Source organism: Tenrec ecaudatus, chromosome 14 (assembly GCF_050624435.1).
Source record: "Tenrec ecaudatus isolate mTenEca1 chromosome 14, mTenEca1.hap1, whole genome shotgun sequence".
NCBI lineage: Eukaryota > Metazoa > Chordata > Mammalia > Afrosoricida > Tenrecidae > Tenrec > Tenrec ecaudatus.
This window is the reverse complement of record NC_134543.1, coordinates 105,800,698-105,826,227: the sequence shown is the minus strand read 5'-3', so window position 1 is coordinate 105,826,227 and position 25,530 is coordinate 105,800,698. Positions and strand designations below refer to the sequence as shown.

The 25,530-nt window shown below is 42.2% G+C and overlaps 1 protein-coding gene across 2 annotated transcripts in view; it reads left to right on the top strand.

Annotated features, from left to right (window-relative positions):
- SPG11 (SPG11 vesicle trafficking associated, spatacsin) overlaps positions 1-25,530 on the top strand; it is a 75,320-nt gene that overhangs the window by 17,159 nt on the left and 32,631 nt on the right. For both annotated transcript variants that reach the window (XM_075530505.1, XM_075530506.1), the window contains exons 5-20: positions 107-244; positions 447-892; positions 2,071-2,216; positions 4,068-4,200; positions 6,515-6,670; positions 7,039-7,214; positions 8,243-8,419; positions 9,673-9,744; positions 10,025-10,152; positions 10,841-11,013; positions 11,763-11,976; positions 15,584-15,787; positions 17,767-17,873; positions 20,484-20,629; positions 22,230-22,391; positions 23,305-23,371. In XM_075530505.1, coding sequence (XP_075386620.1) covers positions 107-244; positions 447-892; positions 2,071-2,216; positions 4,068-4,200; positions 6,515-6,670; positions 7,039-7,214; positions 8,243-8,419; positions 9,673-9,744; positions 10,025-10,152; positions 10,841-11,013; positions 11,763-11,976; positions 15,584-15,787; positions 17,767-17,873; positions 20,484-20,629; positions 22,230-22,391; positions 23,305-23,371 — 2,645 coding nt within the window. The remainder of the gene's footprint in view (positions 1-106; positions 245-446; positions 893-2,070; positions 2,217-4,067; positions 4,201-6,514; positions 6,671-7,038; positions 7,215-8,242; positions 8,420-9,672; positions 9,745-10,024; positions 10,153-10,840; positions 11,014-11,762; positions 11,977-15,583; positions 15,788-17,766; positions 17,874-20,483; positions 20,630-22,229; positions 22,392-23,304; positions 23,372-25,530) is intronic.

The following is a 25,530-nucleotide window of genomic DNA, read 5'->3' as shown; positions in this document are numbered from 1 at the left end:
TAGTTGTCCATAGCTATCCACTTTTCCACTTTACCAGGAGCAATAAAAACATGCATGAATTTGGGTTTAATCATCATTTTGTGTTCATGTCATTTTCAAAACATAGGCAACATCCAGGACACCTGCTGTGTGAAAGAAAGCTAGAAGATTTTCCTATTCAAGGACCGAAAGGAATAGACGAAGATGATCCTGTTAACTCTGATTATAATATGAAACTGACCAAATTTTCCTTCCAGGTTGACAGGTACAGAAACAACCTTTTAGGGTTTAATTTATAATATTCTTCTTATGCGGGCTTAGTCCATTTTCACTAAAGGTCTTTACAGAGGTGGATTTTCAAAAATTATTTTTTTAAGGGATTAGAAAAAAAGTGTTTTTGCCCTGGTTGAATATTTTACTGAGCGCCTTTCTCTGTAACAGGCATGTGTTCTATCCTGTCTGCCCAGATCTTGGAAAGCCCAGCTATCCTCCCTGAATGAAACAATGATGAGCTCCCAACTGGAGGTTTCCCATTGGGCTCCGTGGTTCCAGGATCTGTTGCATTTGGAATCTCCTGAATGTGCCAACCCCGGCACCAGCTCACCAAGTTGGGCCTGCCTTCTACAGAACACGTGTGGCCGTACTTTCCCACAGAAAGATGGTGATAGTCAGACCAGCGGTCCACGAAGGGCCTGGCAGACAGTGCAGATCAATGAACACGAGGAATCCACAAAGTTGGAATGTCTGTCTGTGACAGGATTTACTGCACTGTTTATTCAGGTGATGCAGAGGAAAGGCTGCACCATCGTTCTCTGGGACTTGGAGACCCAGGGCATGCAGGGCTTTGACGTTGGCCGAAAATGTATCCCTGTAGAGAGTAATGGAGAACAGCAACTGTGCCTTGTTTTGACAGGTGAGAATGCCTGATGTCTGACTGAAAGCCATTGCTGAGCGTGTACAGTAGAATCTGTGAAAGACAAACCGGTGATAGGTGGAATCCTGTCAGAGCAGGAAAACTCAAGCATGTTTCCACTAACACATGTGCTAGAGCAGTGCTAAGGCCAGACACCGTCAAAGGCAGGATACTTTGAGACCCAGTAGAACAAGGCTTCTACAGGTTTCACTGGATTTACCTCTGCTGCCCTGGTGGGCTGCTGCCCATTGTTTCCTTTAAGCTGTCGTCTCTTGTTGAGGAAGCTTGGGATGTTACTCTTGGTAACCTTGTCTCATATGTTTAGTTTTTAATGAGATTCTGTTCAACTAAATACAAAGCTACTAGATAAAAAAAAGAAGAGTAGTAAGAGTTGCTTCCAGCCTAGAGGGTCTTCATGTGATTTCAGTTTGTTGCAAACAGAGGTTACACACAGACTACTCGTGGTCCATGTGCTGAACTGCATGCTTATTCATTTGGCTTGTACGACCCAGGCCCATTCAACACCTTTTATAGACTTGATTCAGTATAAACATACAAATAAAGAACTTCACATGCAAGCGTAGCTCTCCAGCATTTTTTAGATCTGGCAGTACGCGTACGTCCATGGTTGGGCTTGGATGCCAGTTGTTCCTTTTAGAGGAACCATTTCTTTCCAGTTAGGTTTTCTCGTTACTTTGCTTGTCACCTACTTGACCCCTGTGGCCATTGGGGTTTGACGTGCGTCAGATAGGCCTTTCTTTCACCTTTGTCTTAGTGTTCTGCACAGGGACGGAAGGTTGTGACTGAACTTAACCGTGTGTGCTGCTGTTTCAGTCTCCACATTTTGGCAGCCATGTATTTCTTTATGTCACAAGCATGGTCTTGTCACAGGAATCCATTCTTCTACAAATATTTTTTAAATCTAGGTATTGAAGGTACAAGACAGTATTAAATAGAACTGGGGGATTTAGTGTTTCGTAGGATGTGTTGTTCTTATGGATTGCCTTGTATTCAGTGTTTACAAAACAAACCTTTGAAAAATGGCAATGAATTAAAGTCCTAATAGTGTATGGTGTGCAGTAAATTGATTTGTAATCATAGTGCCGAAGTAGTAAGCAATTCAAAACTTCACATACATCTCGGTCCTTTGTTATAGCTAACATTTACTTTTCTTCTAGACAGTGGGCTCTCTCTGATTCTCTTTGGTCTGACTCAAGAGGAGTTTTTAAATAGGCTGATGATGCACGGAAGTGCCAGCTCCGTGGACTCCCTTTGCCGTCTCAATGCTTGGGGGAGGTGCTCCATCCCCATCCATGCGCTAGAGGTAACAGATTTAAATGCCTGTCTCACTTTGCTTGGTTATTTTTATAGCCCATATTCTTACGTGAGGATTTGGTAGGAATTTTTTTAAAAATCATTTTATCTATTTATTCAAATCATTCTATTGGGGGCTCGTACAGCTCTTAGCACAATCCACCCATCCATCAATTGTGTCCAGCACACTTGTACATTTGTTGCCCTCATCATTCTCAAGACATTTGCTTTCCACTTGAGCCCCTGGCATCAGCTCCTCAATTTGGGAGAATTTATTTAACTTAGTGACAAGGAGAACAAAAAGTTGTCTTAACCCGTCCATGGCTCAGTTCTGTTTTGTCCCATTGTCTTAATCTACTTAAGCATCTACCGTGTTTGACTAAACAGTGCTCCTCAACCTTCCTAATGCCACAACCCTTGAGTACAGTTGTAGTGACCCCCCCAAACCATAAAATTATTTTGTTGCTACTTCATAACTGTAATTTTGCTACTGTTATGAATCAGGCGAGCCCTGTGAAAGGGTCATTCCACTCCCAAAGGGGTCGTGACCCACAGGTTGGGAACCACTGGACTAACAGATATGAGAACTAAATTATAGGCAATAGAATCAACAAAAAGCTGAAACTACAAAAAGTGAAAGCAAGTGATGGAGAGCTTGAATAAGAAGGGTGATTTGTTCCTACCTTGTACCCCTGCTCTTCGAACCCAGCTGTCAAAGGCACATAAAATAACTTGAATGATAGAGCATTTTGCAATTTACATATGCTTTTTTAGATACATTACCTATTTTTGTCCTAAAGTGCCCCATGAGATGTGTTGGGTTGTTTTCAATCTCTCTTCACAATGAAGAAACGTAGGTTCAAACAGTTAAACGACTTTAGCTGCCTTGCCAGCCATGCTGACAAAACCAGAGCTCGAATCAGAGCCACACAATACATTTCCTAAGAAGCTCGACTCCTAGAATGTGGCTTCAGGATTGAAAGAGGCCTCCTGAACAACCTGCAGACAACACAACCTTGCTGACTGGCAGTGAAGAGGGTTTGAAGCCTCACTGAAAGACTGCAGCTGCCTTCAGCGTGGGTTACATTGCCACCTAAAGAAAGCGAGGGTCCTCACAGTTGGACCAGTAAGCAGCATTGTGATCAATGGAGGAAATTGGAAGTTGTCAAGGATTCCATTTTACTGGATCTGTAGTCAGCACTCATGGATGGATTCAGCAGTCCAGAAATCAAATTATGCGTTGTTTGGAGCAAACCATTGAAGTGGCTCATAGTCCTTAGGCAAAATTCCTTTCCCTCCTCAAAGTCATCCGAGATTTTCACCTTTCTCCAGGTAGCTTTAGGCTGGCACGTCTCTGGATTTCCTCCCTGTTGTCCTCTAGAACTGTAATCCCTTTCTTGTCCAACCCACTACCTTCAAGTCGATTCTGACTCATAGAGACCCTACATATTTAAACCCACAATTTTAGGGATTCTGTATTAAAAAGTTTCTCAAGATGCCTAGGCAAGACTTAAGAGTCAGGGTTTTTGTTTGTTGTTTGTTTTCTCAGTTAATATTCTATCTTGCTGCTAACATTTTAACGCACATGGACTAAACTGTAAGAAGTACCTCTCCTTGAGTGATGTGAGAATTCTAGAAGTGGACGGGTTTTATGGTCTTGACACGGAGACTGTGTTTAGGAAAGCTAGAAGGACTTGCCGCCCATCACTTCAGTAGTCCCTGTGGGAATCCCGCTCCTTGTGGACAATAAAAAGACGGTTGTGTTTCCTTTCATTGCAGCTCATTTAAGTTCTAACCAAAACACTGCATTTGACTTATTCCCCTTTTCTGTCATGTTACCTCCCACCCCAACCCCTTTTAGGCTGGGATAGGAAATCGTCAGCTGGACACAGTAGATTTCTTTCTGAAGAGCAAAGAAAATCTTTTAAATCCATCCTCAGATTCTTCTGTGCTTGGTCAATTTGATCGCTTTCCATCTGATTTATATTTAAGAAGTAAGTAGACTAAAGGCTTCTACATTTGTACTTTTCTTTTTCAATTTTTTTTGATGACTTACATATTTACTTGCCAAAATTCTGTCAAGTCATTTTATGTATTTATGGAAACTTGAGAAAGTAGGAAGAATTTATAAATGTCTCATTCTACATGAGGTATTTATTGTTCATATCCTATACCGTACCATGCATTTTTAGTATGTAAGGTATTAGCAAGGGGATACAATTCATTGGTAATACTGCCACCCTAGAAACTGTCTGATATGTGTAGTAACTGCCAGCTGACTGAGCTGTGTCTTGGGACTTGTTAGACAAATTTTAGCCTGAATGTTCTGCTTACCAAAGTTTCTTTTAAAGATTTTGGCTTTTCTTTGTAATAAACAGGAAACCTAGCTTTTATTCTTGAGCCAAATAGCCATGCTTTAGGGAGGTAGGGCCATAAAGTATGTTTTCTTCTGTACATACAGTTTTATCAACTGCTCTCTCTTGAAAACATACATTACTACTGGTTGATACACTGTTTATGGAGGCATTTTATCAGTCAAATGACTATTAGCCTCTTCTATTGGCCCCACTCTTTCCTGTCGCCATCAATATGCTAAAGAAGGGGCATGGGTTAGGTGGGCTGCTAGCCAAGAGGTAAGTGGCCAAACTGCTCTGAAGGAGGAAGTTGACGTGGTTTGTGCTGGGAAAGATTCGGTCTTAGAAACTCTCAGAAGCAGTTTTACTTTCTCCTGCGGGGTCCCTATGAATTGGAATTGATTCTGTGACAGTCGATGCCAATGTGCTAGTAATGGTGTGTGTGTGTGTGTGTGTGTGTGTGTGAGAGAGAGAGAGAGAGAGAGAGAGAGAGAGAGAGAGAGAGAGAGAGAGAGAGAGAGAGAGAGAGAGAGATCGATTTCTTGCATACAGGTATTTATTTGGAAAACATTTCTAGATGTGGCATTTCCAGGCCAGAGTGTTTGTTTTCTTTAACGCTTTGATAAGTTACCCCCAGGAAAGTTCAGCCAATTTGTATCCTAATTATGTGGAGAAAATGACAGCTTACTTTTTTCCTTTGGCTTCTGTCCTCTTAGTTTTCATTACGAGTCTGAAATTGAGGGTTTTCAGTTTTAAATGTCCTCATGCTTTGGTGAAAAGTTTGGGCTCCTTCTTTTGGATTGCCCCCCACACACACTTTAATGCTCAGATTTTATTTTTAATGTGCTTGAGTTTAGAGGGAAAGGTTGGGTCTGTGGAGGTGACCAGTTAGTTCCATGGTCATGATCCACTGCCGCTGGTAGTCAGCGACTTCTTTTCACTGCCCTCCTGGCTGCTCTGCTCTGCAGGGTGGGGCAGTGAGGCGGGAAGAAACAGGAGACTAGGTAACTCAGCTGCTTCCCCATTCTTCTCACTCACACAGACCCTGCAGGCTCTGGAAGTAAAAGAGCCCAGACTTTAGGCATTCACTGGAGGGTTTGAGCATCAGACAAGCGAAGTTAAAATTTTGTTTTGCCACTCACCTTCCAAATTAGCTTGGATGAGTTACTTAACCTCTCTCAACTTCAGTTTCCTCTCCTGTAGAAAGGATATGACACCTAGCCCTTAGGTTTCTGTAAGGGATACATGTGGTGACATTTATCGACCCCGAGTACAGTGCCAGAGGCCCTAGTAGCATAGTGGGTTACACATTGAGCTACAAGGTTGGCAGTTTGAAACCACCAGCTGCTCAAAGGAAGAAAAATGCTCCTTTCTATTCCTGTCAAGAGTAATAGTTCCAGAAACCCATAGGGGCAGCTCTACCCTGTCCTATAGGGCCCCCATGAGTTGGACATGACTCAATAGCATTGAGTCTTGTTTTGGGTGTTTGTTTGAGAAGTGTAATACCAGGAGCCCTGGTGGCACCGTGGGTTAGTCAGTGGACTTCTCACCTCCTGGCTAACAGTTCAGGTCTACCAGCCACTCTTTTCCAAGGGAGAAAGGTGAAGCGCTCTGCTCCTGTAGAAACACTACAGAGGCTCCTGTGGACAAGAATCCATTCAGGGGCAGTGGCCTTGGTTTGGGGTTTAAGTATAATACTTAAGATATAGCAGGGGGGAAAAAGATATAGCAGGTAATCAGCAAAATAGTAGTTAATAATCAAAGCATGTAGTAAGAAATACTAAATAGAAGCATATGAAGTTTGCTGGTATAAGACTATGTAAAAGTTCTGTGAGCTTTTCTGTATCAATTCTCCTTACTTCTTATAACTTAAATACTATATTGCAAGAAAAGTATTATATATATTTATATTTTATTGAGAGTAACCCACTATGTGTTTTTTTTTCTTTCTCAGATGTGGAAGAACTAACACCAGCTTTGGATTTACTTTGCTCAGCAATTAGAGAGAGTGATTCTGAGACTCAAAGCAAACACTTTTCAGAACAATTGCTTAATCTTACACTGACCTTCCTTAACAAACAAATAAAAGAGCTTTTTGTTCACACTGAAGGTAAGAATAGCAGCTAGGGGGAGAGAATGGTATCTTTCCTAGGGCAGGACTGAGGTGTTCGCTGGCGGTCCTGTGTGTGCGAGAGTACAAGCCAGCGGAGGCCATTACCTAAGGGTGGGGGGCAGAGCCAGTCTGCAGCTGTGCAATGAAAGCGGGGCAGTTGGGAGAAAGCTCCAGCCCCGGTCATAACGCAGATAGTGGAACAGAGGTCTTAAAACAGAGAGATGCAAACAGGGAAAAGGTCAAACACTTATTACTGGAAATTCGAAAATAGAGTTGAAGTTTTGACATTTTTCTGAACTCTGTGTAACAGTGCAAGGTATTTATTCTGTGTTTCTCTCCGAACTGGCCCCTGGCATTTTCCACAGAGCTAGATGACCATCTGCAGAAAGGAGTGGACATTTTGACCAGCTACATTAATGAGCTTCGAACCTTCCTGATAAAGTTTCCTTGGAAGCAAACAAAAACTTTGGATGGATGTGGTGTAAATGAAAATGTCCCCAAAGTAGAGGAGAGCAATATATGGGAGAAACTCAGCTTTAAGGTCAGTTTGAGTGATAGTATTTCTTTGGTTTGCCAAATTCAGAGGATTTTAAGAAACGCAACTTTTTAGGATCTGTAATTGTTCTGAATGTTTGGCTAAGGTTTTATAGATTTTGGCGTCTGGACATAGCTTCTGTTTTACATCTACAAGTGCTTTTTATTTAATTGAGAACACAAATAGAGTCCCTATTCATGTCAGATCTGTCTGCACACCTGATGACAAGTCCCCAACGTGACACCATGTGGACACCATGTGCCCCTTCCTGCTCCTTCTGTACTGGTTGGGGTCTGATCACTGCGTACATGAATTATTTTAGGAAACGTTTTGATGTCTTGACATTCCTGCTTGAAAATATGCTTGAGCTGAGTCCTCTCTCAGTTGCGAGTTAAGACACCCTATCCATTAAGCCAGCTTGTGTTTCTGCCTCATCTCTTTGGCTTTGCTTTCCGCAGAGGAGGGAGGGTAGTGCAGTCGGAATGTGCCATGACCAGGGCTGGAAGCACCTCTCTGCCTGCGTGGAGGGTGCTGACACGGGAAAGACAGACGCCGTAGGAGCTCAGCCGAGCTGATCAGAAGCGTCCCTCTGCTCGCTCTGCTCTGCTCTCCAGCCTTTTCTTCTAGTCAGCTCTCTCGTTGTTGTTGTTGTTTTATGTTGAGCAATTTTGAGTTCCCTGAAGACGTGATGCTATGTCTTATCTTTGTGCCCCTGCATGTAATATTTACTCCTTTTCCAGAGCACCTGCTCTCTCGTCCTCTGTCTTTCTCTCTGTCCCCCAGGACCCTCCTCCCTAACATCCCAGGAACAGATTTGTTACAGCCCTACCGCTGTAATTTTACTACACAGTGAGTCCTGGAAAGGGGATTCTGGGTTTAGTTAACTTTACATCCCCTGTGTCTCATTCAAAATATAATAGTAGATGTAGTTGAATGAAATGTTGCTATCTTCATGATCAAATGAACAAAATTATAATAAGGAAATTAGAAAGGAACTTTAAAAGAAGGCAAGTGTTTTTCTTCCCTTTTCCTAGGAAGTTATTGCCAATGCCATTTTAAACAACAGAATCCCAGAGGCACAAACCTTCCTCAGGATGAGCGGTCATTCTGCTCAAAGACTGGATGAGCTGATTAAAATTGGCCTAGACTTGGTCTTTGACAATCTAAGCAAGAGCAACATAAAGGAAGCCTCTGAGCTGTTGAAGAATATGGTGAGTGGCACATCCATTGCACATACCCTTTGAGGTGCTGTGTACGTCATTAAGGGCAATCTTTAAAGTTGGTATCAAAATTGAGTTGTAGTTAGAGTTTTGCCACAGTCGGTAATTTGGTAGCCTTTGCGAGGGAACCATAAGAGTACTAATACAGAGAAACGGTCTTTGGTCCTGAGAACTTGCGTGAAGCTGATTTTAAATGCCTTTCCCATTGTCTGCTCTCTGTTAGACTTTGCACTTTGGTTAGCAGGACACAGTGTTTCTCAGAGCAGACTTCAAACCTGTCAGAGCATGCGCTATCCCCTGGCATGGAGTTGATCGCAACTCAGCCACCACGCAGGACAGAATAGAGCTTTCCTTTGGGTTCCAAAGCTGCCAATCTGGGGGAGCCAAAACCCCTCATCTTTCTTCCTCGGAACAAATGGTGGATTTGAACTGCAGTTAGCAGCCCAAAGCATAACCCTCTTTGTTACCACGACTCCCATAAAGTATGTACAGCATGCCATTCATCGGGGACATTCTATCTTGTTCGTGTGACCCCTTCCATCTCCACTCTGACCATTTCTCGTATATTAGGCCTTTTCTGAGGCTTCATGCCCCATGGTTTTAATTCATTTGAGGAGAGGCAGTCATTCAGGTAGAGCTTGTGAACTAAGCTGAGATCTGGCCCAAATCTGCATGGATAAGGGTCCTGCACAGGCAGACTTCGGTAGGTCAGTGGTTCTCCACCTTCCTAATGCCATGACCCCTTCATACAGTTCCGCATGTTGTGATGACCACCAACCATAACATTATTTTCGTTGCTACTTCATAGCTGTCATTTAGCTACTGTTAAGAATCGGGTGACACCTGTGAAAGGGTCAGGTCATTTGACCCCCCATCCACCCTGCAAAGGGATCGCGACCCACAGGTTGAGAACCACTGCTGTAGGTGCACCGGAATGGAACTATCAAAGGGTTTAGTTCACCTCTGTTTTCACATAAGTCATGGCAGCAGGTTCCTGTGCCTTGGGCACTCCGGTAAGTTGCCATTTATCTTAAATTATGCTGTCTTCACTCGTGGGCAAGAGGCTCAAGGAGCCTAGGGACGGGCAGTGAATACTTGTTACGAGTAGGCAACGGAATGTCTGCAAATGCAGAAAAGCTCTGGAGCTGTAACAAGATGCACACCTCTAACAGAGGTTTCCAAAATGTTCCATTACAACTTGTATGACTTTGTTTGTTTGTTTCTTGTTTTCTGTTTATTTTTAGGGTTTTGATGTAAAAGACCAGTTGCTCAAGATATGTTTCTATACAGCTGATAAAAGTACACGGGACTTTTTGGTAGGTATCAGTGAGACTGGGTTGCTTATCTGTAATAGAGAATTTTGATGACACTTCAAGCGAAATAATTTTCATATTATGTAACCGGCACTAAATAAGTAGAAGTGGTTTTAAATTATTACTTTGGACTTGTGACCAACTAAAATTTGTGTGTGCTGTACATGTTAGCTCATAAATTTAAATACATTCCTTATATTGGACCATGTCTGAAGATTTGATTCGCATATGTGCTAGGTGCTTTTGAGGTCACCGCTTTCATGATTTTTTTTTTTAATTCAAGGTTGAAATTTTAAAAGAGAAACATTGTTTTTCTGAAAATGAAAAAAGAACAATAGATTTTGTGCATCAAGTTGAGAAGCTGTACTCGGGACAGTCCCAAGAAAGTAAACAAATCCAGCCCTTTCCCAGGTAGTCAGCCCATGAACCCTTGTGTGGTATTGTAGGAAATGCATTCCAGTTAAAGCCTCGTTTGTAATTGTTGGGGAACGTGGATTTTTAAAAAATTCCATTGGGGGCTCTTACATCTCCCATCACAATCCACACATTCATCCAGTGTGTCAAGCACATTTGTACATGTGCTGCCATCAGCATTTTCAAAGCATTTTCTTTCTACTTGTGCCCTTGATAGCAGCTCTTTTTTTCCCGTTCCTTCCCCCGCCAACCCTTCCTCATGAACTCTTGATAAGTTATAGACTATTATTTTTATATCTTAAATCATCCTCTGTTGCCCTTCGCCCACTTTTCTGTTGATCGATTCCCTTTTCTCCCCCACCTTCCCCTTATCCTCCTGGTAACTCTATTCTCCTTGGTGGCCCTGTGGGGTTTCTCTGTCCTGGATTTCCCTGTGTTGCGGGCTCGTCTCTGTAGCAGTTTGGAGAACATGGATTTTATTATATGGAACTCAGTTTACATTTTCTGTGAAGATAAATCTTGTATCTAAATATGTTATCATACAGAAGGGACTTGGAATTTTCTATTTTAATATTTTCATAATCAAATATAATTTTAAGATATTAAATACAAAATTAGGAATATGCCCTACAAAGGAGTAGAAGTTCTTAAACGCATAAGAAAGAAATTTATATCATTGTTTTAGGTACTGGATAAAGGAACGAGATATATCCAAGCACAGATCTGTTTTGGACTCGGTCCTGAAATGCAATAAAGATGAATGTAACAAACAGGACCCTCGAATGATGTTAAATTGGGCTCAGTGGTGGGATCAACAAACACAAGAATCCATCCTTCTTCCCAGGATAAGTACAGAAGGCAAGTCAACCTGGAATTTGAACATGCTGAATATAGATTACTTTAAGTATCGATATTTGAATGTGTTTGGTGGGCCTCCAGCTCAGAGCTCCTTTTTTGAGGGAAAATGCATTTCCTTGCTTTAAAATACAAGTCATTGCCTAAGACCACTTTCTGTGCAGTACGATCGGTGAAGGGTTGTGGTGTGATAGTGAAGGAGAAAAGGCATGGGTCCAGTTGGCCAAGCCGTGAATGGAAATTTCAAGGCTAAATGTTACCCAGTCTCAGAGTAGCATTCTTTGTTTTTCCAGATGGTCTTTGCGTTTCTTGCTGTGTGTGTATTTCAGGGGGGGCGAGGGGGGGGCGGTGTCTATCACAAGAGGGCTCAGGGGATTGACTAGCAGTGGTACATCTGGCATTTACAGAACGTTAGACTCCTTTTTGTATGGGGTCCAAAGTTTTAAAACTTTCTACTAAGGTGGGGAAAAGGGATTCAGAGGATTGCAAAGATCAGTGAAACACACAGCTTCTTCCCAGATTTCCTTCTGACTGCTACAGTAACAAGACGCAACATGTTGCTCTTCCATTGGCTTCATTTCTATAACATAAGGCAAAGGAGGAAAATGCTCAAAGAAGCAGAGGCCTTGAGTAATCCATATGTAAATAGTTGTCTGGATTCTTGTATTTACTCAGTAGTTAACTCCTTATTGAGCTGCACGTCAGTAATCACAATTCACTGCTAGTTTAAAATGTGTTTGTTCTTCATGTAGACTACAAATCTTACTCTCCGGAAGCCCTCTGGAGACGCCTCACAGCTCATCACGATTGGTTAAACATTAGCTTATGGATCGGAGAATTGCAGAGCCAGGACAGCGGGGCTTCGCTTCAGCAGAACAAATGGCCTCCTCTGACTGTCGATGTTATTGAACAGAACACCTGCTGCAACAACTACATGAGGAACGACATTTTAGACGAGCTGGCCAGGTATTGTAAGTGCTCCTTAGAATTTAAAAAGATAAAACAATAAGAAACTGCGATGCAGTCTTTCCTTTGAAATGACATCAATCCAGTGAGCATTATTTCGTGTCATTTTAAATGGAAGGGCTCTATCATAGGCGGAGGTATTGAAATCATATGCATTAAACATCATCTAGTTGAGACTGGACTCTCTTATTTTCTTTGTGGGTTCTTCCCAAACATTTGATGTGCTTTGGTGTAGACATGCTGATCTGTGAGTAAGATTACAAGAGCTACGATGCGGACACCTTAATATCCTGTAGTCATCTCTCCCTCTTTGCAGTATCTTCGTTGTACCCCTGTGCTTGTGGTTTTGAAATCCAAACCAGCAACCAGTTGTCACGGAGTTGATTCTGATTCCTGGTGACTGTGTGCCAGAGAACTGCGCTCCACAGGGTCATCGGGGCTCGACTGTTCAACAGTCGATCATTAGGCCCTTCTTTCTGAATGCCTGTAAGTGGACATGAGCAACCTCTAGCCTTTCAGTTAGCAACTAAATGTGTTAACTGTTTGCACTACCCTTGAAATAAAGAGTATTTTAAGCTCTTAATTTATTCCTGTTAGGTTAAACCGTGGGAAGTTATTATTTGTTTAGGTCAAAATGTGAATCAACCTCATCTGTCTTCCTAAGCTATTAATAATAACAGAATATTGAAGCACTCAGCTTCCACCCAACAAGTTGGAGGTTAGACTGTACCCATCAGTTTGTTGAAAGGTGTGGGGACAGGCTTCCAAAAATCAGCCTAGGAAAGGAGAGCCACTGAGGAGCACAATTCCTCCGATGCCATCGGGCCACCCCGTGTCGGAGTCTGCTTCGTGGGAGCTGTTAGGAAAGCACATATGGTACTTGCTGAGCTGTTAAATTGCTTTCCCCTGCCTTTGTTTCCTCCTTTTGCTTACTGGAGAAGAGTAGCTGCATGGGAGAGAAGTTAAAGCTTCACCGCACCCGTTCGGTCCAGACCTGAGCCCTTTATTCTTTCTCGCCACTTCTCTTTCCAGTGCACTAAAGATAACAATTTATAATATGATGGCAAAATATCTTGGCTTGTTTAATGGATTAGCATAAATATTAAAATCTACTTAAATTAACAAACTAAAGGAAGGGAATCATTACTATCCTGATAGATGTAGTAAAAAGTATTGGATAAAATTCAAACCCACTTTTTATCATTTTAACGAAGTAAGACTAGATGGAAGAAACACCTTCAACTTGAAGTCAAACCAAAACCAAACTCACTGCCATTGGGTCGGTTCAACTCATAGACCGTTGAACTCATAGGACAGAGTAGAACTGCCCCCCTGGGTTTCTGTGGCTGTACATCTTGACAGGAGCAGACAGCCTCATCTTTCTTCCATGGAATGGCTGGTGGGTTTGAACTGCTGACCTCTCTGTTAGTAGCCCAACTATGCCACCAGGGTTCCTTTTAATTTGCAAAGGATTATTAAACAAAAGCCTTCCAGCCAACATTCTACTTCATGAACCATCACAAGCTGTCTCTTTGGGAATTAGAAAGGGACAAGCATGCATTCTGTACAGAGTTACTGTGGATCTTTGTCTCAGTGCAATCTCAGTAGAAAGTCCCATCGATTTCTTTGTGGGTTTTGACGGGCTGATTCTAAAGATTGATATGCAAAGGATCAGGGTCTGAGGAAGAACTTGCTTACCAGATATCAAAATGTATTCTCAAGTTAGATTAAGTAATGCCGTGGGCTCTTGGTAGAGAGATAGACCAACAGAGCAGGAGAGCAGAGAAATGAACATAGTAAGAGACCTATACATGTGTGCCACTTTATGTATGACGGTGACACTGCAAAAGTGAGGGAGAAAGGTCTTTCCAGTAAATGAGGTCTCTAGCTAGTAACATACTTAAGGAGGTAGAAAATTAAATTGGACCTCCTAAATCATGGGAACATGCTCAGCATATCTCAAATGGAAAGAAATAAAAACCCATGTTTCCAGTGCGTTCATTAGAAGGCTTCTAATGTCAAAATACGGAATGATTCAGAGAGTGTGAAAGGAGTATAAGGAATGCCCAAAGTCGCTGTGCCAGAAAGAATTGGCCAACCGTCAACCATTTCAAGAGGAGACCTATGGCAGGAGGAGGAAACATACAGGTGAGAGTTAGGACCCTTTGTGGAGGGTGTCAGCTAACATAGGCTAAGCCAGTAGGACCAAACCTTTTCTCTGCCTAAAGCCATTTGGATATTTATAGCATCATTCACAGGTCATATCGGTCAAACTTAAATTACTCCCCTCAGTGTCATGACTGGAACTGCACCTCTTTGGTGAGGCTTGAGATGTTAGCTGGTGTTGATGATTTCACAGGCCTTCACAGGGGCCAGACGCTCCCCACCCGTAGTAGAGTGCGCCAGTGATAAACACCTCATGGATGCCAGCCAGGAGCTTCCTGGTGCACCCCATACAGGTGGGCCACCAAGGGCAGGACAGGGCGGTGCAGAGTAGAGCTTTTACAGAGAGGAATGACATCTAGCACAAATAGGTAGTTCATAAGAAAAGACACAAAGGGCCAATAAAACATATGAAATGATGTTTTTCCTCATTAATAATCATTAAAATACAAATTAGTTCTACTGAAAATATAGGCACAACCGAAAGGAGAGTGGATAAATGTAGTTTGTCACCTGATGAAATACTAAGTAACAATGAGAAGAAACACCCAGTTGCCACAAGTGTGGCAAAGTGAATGAATTAGTACAGCATTGAGAAGAGACAAGGCAAAAAATTTATATATAAAGTTCAAAATAGGCAAAACCAAACATAGATTGTTTGGGGTTGTTTACATGGGTGATTAAGCTGAAGGAAGGTAAGACTGGTTATCACAAAAGACCAGTTACACCTGAGGGAAGTGAAGCACATGCGGTGGGAGGGCGACACTCAAAACCACCAAACGAGATACCGTCGGGTCGAGTCTGACTCAGGGGCCCTGCCGGACAGAGGGAGGATGTGCAGAGCATAAGCCACATCCTCCTACCCTTTAATTACCAGCCTGGTGGCACCTCATGGGGCACGCAGGGGCCTCTGGCTCTGTTTTTAATCTGGCTGGCAATCAAATGCTGGCTCTTGAAACTCTACATCTTACATACTTTCTTTACATTTTTAGTGGATGATATGATTTATTTAAGCAGTAAAATGAAACTAATTTGTAAAATATTATTTAAATGTAATGTTGTTAGTTTTTAGTAGGCCTAGATAAATTAATATACTTTAGCTTCTTCATGGTTTTGTTAAGATATTTTAGTGGATTTCCCGGTGGTCAGCGCATCTCCATACTGAGTTGTACAGTGTCAGTCAGAACCAAATACAGACAGCTTACGCTGAAGACCCTCAAGACCCCATCACTGCACTTAAACGCTCCCAAGGCTCAGAAACAGTCCTTGGGAACTAGCAGAATGTGTGTGTGTGTGTCTCAGAGGAGATTGATCGAGTGAGAACTAGCAACCTTAATTTGTAAAGACTTGATTTTGAGTGGCTGAAATGTACACAGTGGCGGTGATTTAGTCTGCTCTGTGCCGGACAACTTTTTCACTGCCGTTCCTCAAACCTGCCCAACAGGAGCGGACTTTTCCTCGTATCTGAGCTAGAAGACTTTGACCGCTTCCTTTTAAGACTGAGCCGCATTGGGGGCGTGCTACAGGATACTCTGCCTGTTCAAAACTACAGGACCAAAGAAGGGTGGGATTTCCATTCTCACTTCATTCTCTACTGTCTGGAACACAGCCTGCAGCATCTTCTGTATGTCTACCTCGACTTCTACAGGTAAGTGCTCAAAGCAAGTTCTCACCTGTCCTCTTTCAGTACTAGGAGAGTAGCATGCAGATGAGGAATGCTGACCCTTTGAAGTTGTCTCCCCCATCCCTACACGGAGTCTTTCAGTTCAAAGCTGTTTAACACATGCTTTTCAGTTACATAACTTCTGTAATATATTACTTCTGTAACCTTTAAATAACTCGAGAACAAAAGAGCATGAAAGGTGTGCTTTGAAAGTTTTAAAGATAGGAAAATTCTGCAAGTTTTCTTGGAGTTGTTTGATACTTTGCTTGTAAGGAGAATGCTAAACCCGCATGATTTCACAGCCACCCTGCAACTTGTTTCAGATGTAGGACAACATGTATCTATTAGAAGTTCCCAGACTTACTTGGCTGACTGCCCCTTTTCAGGAAAAAATTACTGTGCCCCCTGGCAATTAAAAACATCTGTGATATCGCTCATCATCCAGGGTCAAGTGTAGCTGTCGATTTCTGCAGCCCCTCTGAGCCATTCCAGTGCTGCCTCACTTTGGTAAACACTGATAGATATATATAGATATAAAATCACTCACTGCTGCTCAGGCCATTCTGACTTACATCTGTCTGAGGCCAATGTTGGCTGCTAGTAGGTCAGCAAAAAGAACAACAGTGATACTAATGGGAGGCTCTAATATGTGAGGGCTTACAATGTCCCTGACACTGGGCTAAGGGCTTTATAAGCTCTAGCTTCTTTACTGTTGACAAAAACTTGCAGGGCAGCTACTCCCTTCTCCCTTTCACAGTCGAGCACACTGGAGTTTCAGTCGAGACCAAGTGCAGCCGAGTCTCTCGTTATTTGCCGTGCTTAAGTTCTAGGACATTGCCATGAACACTGAAGTAGCAAGAGCTGAGCCTGTGCTCCTAGAAGAAACACAGGGTCTGGTCTCCTACAATCCTCGGTGTGCATTTTTATCATCTGGCCAGCATAAGCCTATGATTGATGTGTGTTTCTATTTAAAAACACTTTACGTAATCTCCGTAGTTGATTCTTCACTTGAACTCACAGCCAACAGTGTCTGAAGGAAGGAAAAGTGAATCTGACATCGTTGCTCAGTCAGGCCCCTCACTGTGCATCGAGCGGCCATTTCAAACAGCGAAATTGCTAACAAAAAGCTCAAAAATGCAAAAGTCTGGCACAGACTGCAAAAAGAACACTATTACATAGGGAAGCAGAAACCAGAGGGCAAAACTTCACCTTGTTCGACCTCAGCTGGGAACACGCATGTCAGTGATTGAAATTTTTCACCGCTCTGTACATATGCCTGGAGCTGTGATAGCACCATGAGTATTGATTTTGGAATTACAAGCAAGGTTAGTGTGAATTGGCAGAGTCATCAATCAAAACCTGCCTCAGGCACCTGGCTCCTAAGTGCCAGCCAGACTTACTTCTGTTTCATTCCAAAGCCCGTAGCTACCCACTAACAAACTTTTATTTCCTTTGACAAAGACTAGGAGTTGGAAGGGAAACTATTTCTGGTTCATGTGCCTGAGGCTTAGTTAGACATAGAATGCTCACCCCAAAGCTGCTTGATAATAGAACAGATATAAAGGCCATGTGGTTAAGCCATGTTTGATCCTTAACACCTCAGTTGTAAAGTTTGTTTTCTTCTGTTTTTCAACCTCTTAGTTTGAAAATGTGACAGAGTATTTTGTAAAAACTGGTAAGATATGAAGTATGTTAATTCGCCTTTCACAGAGTTGGTAAGATTGCATCATGGTCTTAGAAGAAGAAGCATCTTGGCCGCAAGTGCATTTTAAGTAATATTATCTCTGGCTCTAAAAATTCTCTATTTCCAGATCACAAGGGATATCTAAAACACAAGCACGGAAAATTTTGTCATCCATGTACATTTTAATTCTAAGGCCCCATTCTAGTTATCAGCTGAGCAAAGACGGTTATAACTGTCTTATTCTGCATGGTAATCATCTGAGGTTTTGTTTCATATACAGACTTAGTCCTTCAAATTGTCCCTTTTTGGAAAAAAAAGAACTGCATGAAGCTCACCCCTGGTTTGAATTTTTAGTTCAGTGTCGGCAAGTTCCCAGCAACTTAACAGGTATGGATGTACTGTATCACCAACTGATCTGTATAATGGCATTGAAATAAATGACTTGGCTTTAGTGAAATATTTTATTATAATCTAGGCTCACATTATTTAAGAAGCATTGTCCCTCCCAACCAAGAAAATGGAGAGATTGAGTGGTTGTGTCTCCCCTACACCACAGCCTCATGCGCTATGCTCTTGGGATTTTTCCTTTCCACCAGTTTCTCACAGTAGACTGTCAGCTCTTTGGTAGATTGAAACCTCCTGAAGAAATAGCTGTCTTTCTTCCAGGTGTCTGCTCTTGAGTCTGGAATAAGTGCCAGATGGGGTGGGGGTGGGGAATCTACTGTGTGTGTGGGGCGGGGAGGGTGTTATTTGGCACAGGTGATGTATGACATCTAATTACAGTTTTAATTTGCATTTATTCTGGTGTGTTGTTAAGTTGATTCTAACCCATGACAACCCTGTAAGACAGAGCAGAACTACCTCCTCACATGTTTTTCTAGGCTGTAACATGTGTGGAAGCAGATCCTTTTTATGTGCCAGACACTTTTAGTACCTCCCTTGTAAATTGATTATTTCTTTCCTTTGTTCATTTACCAGCAGAAGTCAGTGTATGAGATGCTGATTTTTATGAGCTCTTTGTTGAGGTTATTAATTTGTAGGTTGTGTTTGTTGTTATTTTCATTTGATAGCTTTCTATTTTCTTGGTTTTAATAAAACTCTGTCCATTTGTATTTCCCTTCATGATCTTTCCCTCTTATTTTTAAACTTAGAAAGTCCTACTTTCTTTGGATAGAGTTAAAATTTGTCTTTTTCTGGGCTTTGGGCCTCTACTTAAGTCTTCCCTCAACACAAGAACACTTTGTTTTAATAACCTGGCACTTTGTGATACTCACCTTCCCGACATGATCGCTGAAGACAACATGGGTGCATAAGCAAATGTAGTGAAGAAGGCTGATGGTGCCCGGCTATCAAAACATATAGTGTCTGGGGTCTTAAAGGTTTGCAGTTAAACAAGCGGCCATGTAGCAGGGAAACAACAGAGTCCACATGGAAGAAGCACACCAGCCTGTGTGATCATGAGTTGTCAACAGAATCAAGTATCAGAAGATCAGAAACAATCATATTATTGTGAAGCACAGGGGTGAGAGTGGAGACCCAACACCCATCTGCTGATAATCGGAAACTCCGTTACAGAAGGGATGCACAGAAGAGACGACTCATCCAGGGTGCAGTGTAGCATCAATGAAGCACACAGCTTTCCTGTAGTTCTTTAATGCTTCCTCCCCTCACTATCACGGCCCCAGTTCAACCCCACAGATCCTGCTAGACTGGCGTATGTACACTGGTACAGATTAGAGCTTTGGACACATGGAATCCAGGACAGATAAACTCCTCAGAAACAGTAATGATAGTAATGATTTCTTGTGGGTGTGGGAACTGATAGCAATGATGGAATTATAACCCACCTCGAGGGGGGTGAATAACAGAACTATGGGTGAAGGGATACATCAGACCATATAAGATAGGAAAAGATAATATATAATTCATTAAGGGTTCATGAGGGTGGTAGGGAGAGAGAGAGGGAATAAAGAGGAGCTGATATTAAGGGGCTTAGGTAGAAAGAAAATGTTTTGAAAATGATAAAAAATTAAAATTTAGGTAGAATTGGGATCATGATGGTAGGGGTGGGAGTGGGGAAGCATTTAGGAAGTAGAGGAAAGTTGTATGTTTCATTGTTGCTACTCTGCACCCTGACTGGCTCATCTCTTCCCTGCTACCCTTCTGTAAGGGATTGTCCAGTTGCCTACAGATGGGTTTTGGGTCCCCACTGCACTCCCCCTCAGTCAGTGATATGAATTTTTGCTCTTTGATGCCTTATACCTGATCCCTTCGGCACCTCGTGATCACACAGGCTGGTGTGCTTCTTCCATGTGGGCTTTATTGCTTCTGAGCTAGATGGCCGCTTGTTTACCTTCAAGCCTTTAAGACCCTAGATGCTATATCTTTTGATAGCTGGGCTCAAATCTGGCTAGACCAGAGGATGTACACTGGTGCAGATAGGAACTGGAAACGGAATCCAGGGCAGATGATCCCTTCAGGACCAGTGCTGAGAGTGACGATACTGGGAGGGTGGGGTGGAAAGGGGGAACCGATTACAGGGATCTATGTATAATCTCCCTGGGGGACGGACGACAGAAAAGTGGGTGAAGGGAGATGTCAGACAGTGTAGGATATGACAAAACAATAATTATAAATTATTAAGAGTTCATGGGGAGGGGGAAGCAGGGAAGGAGTGGGGAACATGAGCTGATGCCAAGAGCTGAAGTGGAGAGCAGATGTTTTGAGAATGATGATGGCAACAAATGTACAATGTACAATTGATATATGTATGGATTGTCAGAGTTATATGAGCCCCCAATAAAATGATTTTTTAAATTTTAATTTAAAAAAATCAAAGCACAATAGAAATTCACTTGATGTAATTGATTTATGGATTATTATAATATTTGTAAGAGCCTTCAATAAAATAATCAATAAAAATTTGTCTTTTTCAGAATTATGCAATTCTTAATATTTTTCACTCTTAGAAGACAAACATACTCTTTCATTTTCCAGATCCCAAATTGATCTTCCAGGCGAGTCTTGCAAATGCTCAGATACTGATTCCTAGCAATCCAGCCAGCGTGAGCAGCATGCTGTTGGATGGACATACCCTCTTGGCTCTTGCTACCACGATGTATGCTCCCGGTGGGGTCAGCCAGGTACGACTGCCTCTTTCCCCTCATAAAGTGACCAGATTTTCACATTGGTCAAGCGGGACGCCAGCGGGACACCATTGATAAAACTCATATCCTGGCGAAATAGCCACATGGCAACTGAAAACCGCATATCCTAGCTTGTGCATTCTTTCCAAAAATCGGGACTTTTAAAAAATGCCCTAGGATGTGGGAACATTTTTAAAAAATTGGAACGTCTGGTCACCTTACTCTTAGGGTGCAGAAGGACTAGCTTTAAATTTAGCAGATTTACCTGTGGACTTTCTGGGGCTCAGATGATACTAAAATACAGCAGCATTCAAGTATTTCATTAGATTAAATAACTAAAAGTAGTTGAATTTAAAAACTTTCTAATGAGTGGACTAAAATGTTATAGAGACTCATTATTCCCCCTTAATTCCAGATGGAATCAGCATCTGTTTGCTTCTGAGAGTAAAGGTACTTCAGATCTAGGGTTTGGAAAGTATTCTCTACTATTTGCCCTCTTATATAAAAAGGGAATTAGTATTTTTGACTGCCCATAGAAACTCTGTTGAGGGGCAGAGAGGGAATTTATTTTAAGTAGTCTGCCTTGTCAGAGGAAACTTAAGAACGCTGTTAAACTTCTTCAGAAATCATTGATTTTATTATTTTTTAGTAGAAAATTAATTTTTAAATTAATAGAGTATTTTACACACAAAAATTTACACCTGGTGCTCATTCTATATCAAAATATAGAGCTTTCTATCAGGAAAATACACAGTTGTAGAAGTGTGTAAATCCAGTTGTTTCAGGTCCATGTGCTGATGTTAAACTGGTGGCCTCTCTTGAGTGGCTTCGGTGGTTGATGAAGCCAGGTTAGCAGAAACCAAGCAAGCTGCAGGTGCAGAAGAACTCAAGGTCAGCAGGTCAGGCTTGTGACTTTGCCTCCAAAAACAGAGGTAGCTGTGCCCTCTGAAACAGACCTGTCCCAGGCCAATGACATCACTCCATCAAGCATGTAGTACCACCCTCAAAAGCAGAAGTGGCCCCATGGGATTTTTACAGGCACAGTAAGAAATAACTGAGAATTCCCAGGTTTAAATATTCCAGGCTGAGAGGCAGCCAGCTGCACTTACTTCCATGATTCCACCAGAACCAAATTAATCATTAGATTAATTTTAGCTTAATCTTTTAGATTTTTGTAGTATGCTTTAAAACATAAGTTGAATAAGTCATTCTCTGTTTTTAATCACTTGTCACAAATTAGAGTCACAGAATAACTTGAAAAGACCTTGGAATCATACACTCTAAGAGTGTTTAAACATTATAGTAGAACCTCTTCAAGTAGTTTCTTTATATACAGTTTAAAGACCAATCACCCAGCTCAATTTTTATAATTTTATATTTGAGGAGACTGAGGCCTGAATGAATTTTCTAGGACAAGTTGGTCACACAGCTAATCTGCTTTAGAACCAGAACTAGAGTGCTTGGTTTCTGACTTCCTGTCCAGTGGTGTTTTCACTACCATACCCAAGTTCATCTTGTAGGAGGTGCCCATAAAAAAGCAACTTCAATGCTGAGAAGAGAAAAGCATTACTCTAAACTCTGCCGTCTTTTTACATAGGTGGTTCAGAATGAAGACAATGAGAACTCTTTGAAGAAAGTGGACCCCCAGCTCCTGAAGATGGCATTGACTCCTTACCCCAAGCTGAAATCTGCTCTCTTCCCACAGGGCACACCTCCTAGTGTCCTGCCACACGATATTACACTATACCACCTTATTCAGGTACGGGACTTAGGTGCCCTATGGACCCGTCAGGGTTTATCCTGGATAACAGAAACCACTCCAGATCTTTCAAATGGAGGCAGTTTAATTGCTTCCAGAGAGCAATGGAGGAATGGAGAAGCCCAGCATGTGTTGGTGAGAAAACCCAAAGTTTAGCAAGAAGAGAATGATCAGCACCCCTAAGGCAGGACCCACAGTGCTAGAAGGTGGTATCAATCAGAACCCAGATGCCGGAACCATCTTCTGAGACCTGAGTTTTCAACAGTGGCCTAATGGGAGCTGGGACCTTACATGGTAGGGCTAGAAGCTTAGAGAAGGTGCCCCAGAAAAGAGAGTGGTGAAAAATGATCTTGGTTTTTCCTCTCCTCCCACCTTAACTTCCCGTGGTCTCTTGTGAGTAAAACTCTCATAGCCCATGGATAAGGGAGTGTGGAGATGGCACTCCCCACCAAACAGGAAGGGTAAGAAGTAGATCAGAGAGCAGACTAGCACACCTCCCTGCTGCTTCCAGAGGCTGCCCCAGCGCGAGCACCTACTCTCTGACCACTCCCAGGGACTTGAGCCTGCGTTTGTGGTGGTTTTTAGCCGTCTTCAGGGCAAAGAATCCTTTAAAAGGGTGCCAGAAAGAGAGGGTCTCTGTCCCCTTGCTTTCTGATTCCCAACCATTTTTAAAGCCCATTTTATAATTAACATTGGTGTTACCAAGAGCAGTGATTGAAGGTACAGATTGAAGGCGAGCCTTTAAAAGGAACAAAGCCAAGTGAACACAGGAAAGTGGTCCGTACATTCCTTTTGTTTTTGTTTTAGGTGTGTCCAGAGTGCTGATGTCCAGAAAGATCAATCCTTTTGTAAAATGTTTGTTTTAGAATCAGGTAGCTTTTCATTACAATAAGTTTTACTTTTCCTTTTTTAGTCCTTATCGCCCTTTGAGCCCAGCAGATTGTTTGGCTGGCAGCCTGCCAACACGCTGGCGATAGGAGGTAAGTCAGTAGAGGTCCTTCTTGTTTTGGATGCATCTTGGCAGTGTGGGACAGTAAGTGCTCATTAGATCATGCCAAGCCAGGTTTTCACTGCTTTCCACCTTAAAAATAAAGACACCTTTAAAACATTTGGAGAAGATGAAATTGAAATCTATTGTGGCTTAATCCTTGCAGTAGGTCATTGGTGCTGTCTCCACTGAGAAGTGGCATGCAGACCTGCCTGCTTCTATTTTCTCAGCGCTCAGTGTTCTTGTTTGTAGTAGAAAGAATATGAGTATAGGTAGACGGCGATGGCAGTAGACCAACCCTGGCTGTGCCACGTGACAGCGATGGGCCCTTAGATGATTGATTCCCTAGACCCGCGGTTCTCACCCTGTGGGTCGTGACACCCTTTGGGGGTTGAACGACTATCAGAAAAAACTTAAATATATCACAATATATAATTACATATTGTTTTATGATTATCACTATGCTTTAATTATGTTTATGTTTATTAGTAACAATGAAAATACATCTTGCATATTGGATATTTACATTGTGATTCATAACAGTAGCAAAATGATAGTGATGAAGTAGCAATGAAAATAATTTTATGGGTGGTGGGGGGGTCACCACCACATGAGGAACTGTATTAAAGGGTCGCGGCATTAGGAAGGTTGAGAACCACTGTCCTAGACAAAGGTCAGTCACAAGGACACCCACACCAGACCAGGAGAATGGAGGGGAGGAGGCATTTGAAAGCTCTCAGTTCCCAGTACAATGGAAGTGCTAGAAGCAGGTGCCTTGCTGTCCTCTGCAGACCAAAGGCATTTTGGGTTTTTTGTCCTTCTCAATCTCTGTTTGGAATGGTTCTCTTCCTTTCAGAGTTAGCCTTTAATATTTTACCAGTGGTGCTACTCATTCCAGCTTCAAGCTCCTACTTTGCACAAAGTATGTACCCTGCAAGCACTTGTCATACATAAAAGCGAATTTGCCAATGTGTCAGGTTTATAGGTTCGAGTTTTGACACATTGAACTTAATAGGCGCCTAGAGCTCAGTGCAGCCCCAGGCCGGTAAACGCTGTTTGGTGACCATTGGTGAGTGCGTGCTTGCTGCATTTTCAGATGTGCGCGTGCTTTCTAGTCTCCCTCCGTGAAGTTACTGAGGGTAGAAAGAAGCCCATCTCCCCTGACCCCCACCTCCACCGCCTAGCCTGCATTGTGATCCCCTCTTGAGGATTCAGCCCTCCAGTGTGGGCAGTAGGGACACAAAAGCTGCAGGCCTGTCTCCTGTCTGGTTTTTAGCAGTTTAAGATGTAGTTAAGGGATTAAATATGGAGTAGATGATACTATTTTCATGAAAACATAGTATTTATAAACTTGAGTGATATTTTATTAGAAGGCTTACCTCTTAATGCATCTGATTTTAGTATGGAAAAGGGGTAAGAGACCTCCATGGTAGGTGGCCTCTGCAGAGGCCACACGAAGGTTTCCCTGCTCCTCACGCAGCTCCAGCCTGCATCTTACTGGAGGGAAAACTTCAAAATCACTGGTTCAAGCCCTAGTAGAGCTCTGAACAGGTGTTTAATGAACAAATAAACAGTTCACATATACTATTTTATCACACTTTTTTCTCTCATAGTAAGTGGTTAAGTGACAGTTAGTTAGTAAGTGGTTAAGAGACAGTTAGAAATCAGGGTTTGACCAGACTGGCGATTTCTCATACAAATATCTCTGGCTTTCAATTTCTCCACAAAGTAAAATATGTATGATCTGATATTCTCTTGGGCTTATGAGAACTTTAAACTGAGCTACCTGCTGGTCTTGGAAAAGCAGTACCATCATGTAGGTAATAAGTCACTTTGTGAATATAGTATCATGAAGTATCGTTGGCGAGAGCAAAAGAGGACAATTGGAGGATATTAATATGGAGCAAATCATCTCCACTCAATAATAATTAGTATTTGTTGGTACAGCGAGTTGGCCTTGGTCAATAGAGGACTCAAAGATGTTGAGAGAATTTCATTTCATAATGTGCTGCATAAATGAGCGAAACGCTGCTTTTGTAGCTCATGAGACATTTATTAGTTTGTAGCTGCAGGGCTATTGATTATTGCTCTTGTGGGCCTAACAGATCGGCAAATTTTATCACCTAAACTTTTTAGTAAATTTAATGGAGA